General features: G+C 41.2%; 1 protein-coding gene across 1 annotated transcript; it reads right to left on the bottom strand.

Moving 5' to 3' along the window:
- Positions 1–2,501: 2,501 nt before the first annotated feature.
- LOC116638094 (olfactory receptor 9I1-like) lies at positions 2,502–3,443 on the bottom strand. Its single transcript, XM_032413810.1, has one exon. The coding sequence runs from the start codon at positions 3,441–3,443 to the stop codon at positions 2,502–2,504; it is 942 nt and encodes a 313-aa protein (XP_032269701.1).
- Between the last annotated feature and the right edge of the window lie 2,010 nt (positions 3,444–5,453).

The following is a 5,453-nucleotide window of genomic DNA, read 5'->3' as shown; positions in this document are numbered from 1 at the left end:
AGGTCATGATCTCAGGGTCCTAGGATCGAGCCCCACATCGAGCTCCCTGCTCAGCGGGAAGCCTGCTTCTCCCTCTCCTACCCCCCCTGCTTGTGTTCCCTCTCTCACTGTCTCTCTCTCTGTGTCAAATAAATTTTTAAAAAAATAAAAATATTAAATAAAATAAAAATAAAAAATAAAAAGAATGAGACTTATCTATGAGATACGTAAAAACTCTTGGCACAGAGCCTGACACACATTAGGTAATTAATAAATGTTTTCACTTACTATATTTATTAATATATGCAAGTGGAAATTCACCATAAATGCCATTTCTTCCAGTGCCTTCTCACATTAATCAGAAAGTGATCTCCTAAAACACACCAGAACCTCATTTTATTTGCATCCACTTGGTGCATCCCTGAAGCAACCGTATTTACATCAAATACTGTACATGTATCAAAGGTCATTCACTGATGGGCAGTTTGTTGCCACTCACCAAGTATAAGTTGGAAGGAATGTTAGCAGCTCTCACCACTACCAAAATAGCACCCTCACTCTCTAGCATTTTCCCCATTTATATATTTTTTAAGTTGAAAGCTTTTCCTGACTTAGAGTGTGTAAGAAGCCCTGCAAAGGCTGATTTCTTCAGCCTGTTGACATAACCTGGCATATCGTGGGAGTTAATGAAAATGTGTTGCCCTCTTGAGAGGGAGAAGTTGATGGCCGTTTTGATGTATACCTGAGGGAGGTCACAGGCAGGGAAGGAAAGGTAGACCAATGAAAAAGCAGATGCCTCCAAAAGTATATTTCCCCAATTTCACCATTTTGCTAAGAATCAGTCCTATACCAACATCATGGTCACACACCTGTGAGCTTTCTCTGACCTGATACGTATTTTAGAAGGAAGCATACAGTCTTGTGTGAAAATCAAACCCCATGTCCGGATGCACCATTTGTTGCTTCTTAAATGAAATGAGGATGCGTCCTTCCATCTCCACCGCCACAGGCCATGAGTCTCCATTCCCACCCATCACACTGCAGCCAAAGGGATCTTTTTCAAATTTAGGTCTGATATTTCATGCCTCACTCTTAGAGTAAAGCCCACAAGTCCCTAAGGGAGCCCGCAAGGCTCTCTGTGACCTAGTTGCTCCTGAGTTTTCCAACTTCCCCTCACACTCAGCTCCTCTCCTTATGCTGCAGCCATTCTGGCTTCCCTCAGCTTCCCCCATGACTATGATATACTTACTCTTTAAGCTTCCGCACAAATGTTAGTTCCTCAGGGAAGCCTCTTCTGACCACACCAAACCAGGTCAGAACCCTACTATACAGTGTAACAATACCCTGTCCTGCTTTTTCCCACTTTCCAAAACCATATGAAAAAAATCCATTAACTGCCATGGTTTATATCTGCCTATGCCCCAAGTTCTAATCCCCATGAAGGAGGAACCATGTCTATCTTATTTATTTCTATATTCCTGAGCCTAGGATTATGTCTGATACATAGTAGACAGTAAATATTTGCTGAATTGATGACAAAGATTGTGGAATCACAATGGAGACATTTTCCAAGTAATATTTCCAGCAGATATGAGATCATTAAAAGGGGGCAGTCAGATTCATAGTTACCTGTCTTCTTACCATAAAGTAAATGTCCCACAGGAGATGGAAGTAGGTAGTGGTTTTCATGATTGGTGAATAGAAAACAGCTTGAGATGGTCCTTGAAAAATCTTTCAGAAATAAAATAGAGCTTCTGACCTTTGGTGATCAAGAAATATCCCAGAAAGTTATATGTGGGACTCAGTTCAGCTCTATATCAGATCAAATTATTTCCAATAATTAATGTAAATCACTACATCTTTCTTTTATTCCCCAGTGTCTTGGTCCTCCATGCTCTTTTGGGAAGTAGGCTAACGTATTCTAGGTGAACATTTCCCAGTTTACATCTCCTTTCCCTTCTATTTTTCCTTCCTCTCTTTAGCTACTTGTATTTTCTATGACAAACACCTAACTTGGATATAACTGAATGTTGAGAAAAGGTTTCTTTGGTCAAGGCTGATTTCCACCCTACTACCCACAACCAAGGAGTGTAACTGTCCTCACTCTGTAAACAAGAAGCTTTTGTTTTGTAATTATTCAAATGTAAAAGTTAGCTCAGTAGCTTGAACTTTTTTTGAATTCAAGTAGCTGAGAAAACACTCAACAATACCCAGGACAGGTAAGAAAGTCAATTTTACATTTTATAGCATGTTATTATTTATAAAGCCCTTTGGCGGTCCATCTCTCTTGATCCTGGCTTTAATCATAGCAAGGCAGAAATTTTTACTGATGTGAAAACTGGGGCAGAGAATTTCTGGCTGAAGGACATAGAGTTAATAAAGAAATTGCTGGAACCCAAAGCTATATACTTTTTTTGCTTCAATATGTCTTTGTAATTATGAAATCTGGTTCATGTGCTAAGGAGAGAAGCCAAACCCGAAGGATGATTTGCAGGAACTTCTAAATTGATGGAGTTCAAGTCTTAGTCTACCTGAGAAACCTTCATCCCATTGAGAGCTTTCTTCAGAGCCTCCTTCACTTCCTTGTTTCTCAAGCTGTAGATCATTGGGTTCAGCATAGGGATGACCACAGTGTAAAATACTGACACAATCTTGTCTTCCCCAAGGGATTTGCTCATGTTACCTTTCAGGTATATGAATATGAGTGTCCCAAAGAAAAGAGCCACTGCGATCGTGTGAGAAGCACAGGTGGAGAAAGTCTTGGCTTTGCCACTTGCTGTACGAATCTTCAGGATAGCCTGAATGATGAAAAAGTAGGATATCAGAATCACTGAAATGCTGGTTGTAATGACCAAGAAAGCTAAGAGGTAGATGACCCATTCCCGTAACTTGGTGTCACTACAGGCAAGCTTCAGCAGGGGTGGGAGGTCACAAAAGAAGAAGTCCACGTGGTTGGACTTACAGAAGGAGATCGAGAAAGTACACCCAGTGCGGATCACAGCATTGACCATGGCACCAGCATGGGCCCCAGCCACCAGCCCCAGGCAGGTCTGTGGTGTCATGGCAGGGACATAGAGGAGGGGGTTACACACGGCCACAGAGCGGTCATAGGCCATCACAGCCAAAAGGAAACATTCGGTGCTAGCACAGAGGGTGAAGAAGAAGAACTGAGTGGCACAGTGCTCATAAGTGATGGCCATCTTATTGGTACCCAAGGTCTCAAGCGACTGAGGGACAATGACAGAGGAGTAGCAAACGTCCAGGAAGGAAAGATGGTGGAGGAAGAAGTACATGGGGGTTTGGAGACGAGGGTCTCTCTGAATCCACACAATCATGCCCAGGTTGCCCACCAGGGTAATGAAATAAAGGACCAGAAACACAAAGAAGAGGCCCATCTGCAACTCCGCCGGCAGCTGGAACCCCAGTAGAATGAATTCTGTCACCACGGTGCCATTCTCCGCCATGAATCCTAGGTTGTCCGCTGAAATAAAAAAATAAAATCTCATTAAAGATCAATTAAGGTGATTGATCATTCTCAGCAATGATAATAATCTTGTAAATTTGTCAAGCACTTTACATTTTTTACAAACTCTATTTCATTTGATCTTTTGGAAATCCTTCGGAGCATATATTGTTAATCCCATTCTTGGGAGAAGCATATTAGGGTCAAAGAGGTGAAGTTACTAGTTCATGATTTCATAGCAAAGAACCAAAGCTGGATCTAGAACTCTCTTCCTTAGGCATTTCCAAGCTTCTGATAGGTGCCAAATTGGAAACCTTCATCAGCCTCACTACAGAGCCAGAAAACACCCTTTCGATGGAGAAACCCTACTGGTATAGTATTAAGTACATAGGCTTTGAAACAGACCTAGGTTCAAATACCTTGAGACCTCGGACAAGTTAATTCATCTTTCTGAACCCCAGTCTCCTTGTTGGTGTAAGAGGAATTTCAACTCCAAAGTCACGGTACTATTGTGAAGAACATAAGAGATGTACCATTCCTAGCACATGGTCTGACTCACACACTTAGAATTATTTTTTCTAAATTCTGCAATAACAGAGTAACATGCTCTAGGTTCGTGTACATTTTGGAATCTTTTTATCTCCAAGTCCACAGTCCCCTGGCATCCCAATATCAACTCTATCTTTCATTGTGGTTGGTTTTGATATGCATGTGAACACAATCGAGCTGGATGCAAGAGAGTGAGCCATGAAACATAAGCTCTGTTAGAACCTCTACAACCTGTTGCCTGCCAAGTCTCTTCTTCCTCGTTGTTCCTGCCAAGCAGCCTGGCCTGGTTTCCAAATGCTCCTCTTATTCCAAAGGACCTGTCCCATTTTTTTAAATGCCAGATCATTATCAATCAATGAGCTACATGAATCAAGCCATTCCAGAATTAGCCTGCACAGCTCATTAAGGGACAAAGGCATCACACTGAGTTTAGAATTCTAATACAGATAGAGTTCTTGCCAAGTATTTGGACAATCTTGCCTCTGCACCTTTGGATGCTGATGATTTGGGGTAATGAGGATACTGAATGTGGACTTCAAAGGTGGTTATTTTTGTCCTCCTTCCATCCTTGAAATAAAAACTGAATTTGAGAAAGATCTCATAGGATTTCAGATAAATAAGAAAATGAAACTTTGATCAATGTTTGGCAAGAGCTATCTATGGATGAAATAAAGGTCAGCATCTGGTGTTTTTCCCCTGCTGAATTCCTGACAATGTGAATATTTAGGAGGGTTTTTTCCCCCCCTTACGGCCTAATCTAATCTTGACCTTCAGCCAAAACAATGATTTGCTGTGTTCTAAAAGGAATTCACACAAATCATCCTCACCAAAGAGGGAAACAGAGAGAGAGAGAGACTATATTCATTTATTTATTCCGTAAGAATCTACTGAGAATTTTCCATGTGCCACACATTCTTCCAGCTGCTCAGAACAACACAAAGATCTTTGCCCTTATAGAGCTGCTGTTCTAGCAGAGAGCCAGGCATATGCAATATACTTTTTTAAAAAAAGAAGTGTATTTTTTCCATGACAGATGATGACAAGTGCTGTCAAACACACACACACACACACACACACACACACACACACCCCAGGGTATGGGGAATGGAGAGAGCCAAAGTAAAAAAGAGGATATTAAACAGGACCAGTAGAAGGTTCATTGAAAAGGTGACATTTTAGCAAAAATGCTGGGGATCAGGTAACTATTCACGCTTATTTGCACACTTTTATCCACAACCAGTAGAAAATGAAGACACAAATCATCACCACGAGACCAGCCCACTCCCAGTACAAAATATATGGAGTTTTTCAGGCCCTTGTGAGACATTTTCAAGGCAGCTTTGTTCAGAAGTGTCAGCTTCCTAATACAGAGAGAAGCCCCTGAGGTATCAGAGTCTAATGATCAGCCTACAATCACAGTGTAAAGAAACAGCATGGAAGATCCTCAAAAAATTAAAAATAG

Source organism: Phoca vitulina, unplaced genomic scaffold, assembly GCF_004348235.1.
Source record: "Phoca vitulina isolate PV1807 unplaced genomic scaffold, GSC_HSeal_1.0 scaffold16, whole genome shotgun sequence".
NCBI classification, from domain to species: Eukaryota; Metazoa; Chordata; class Mammalia; order Carnivora; family Phocidae; genus Phoca; species Phoca vitulina.
The sequence above is the reverse complement of the archived record's forward strand: the minus strand, read 5'-3'. Positions and strand labels throughout refer to the sequence as shown.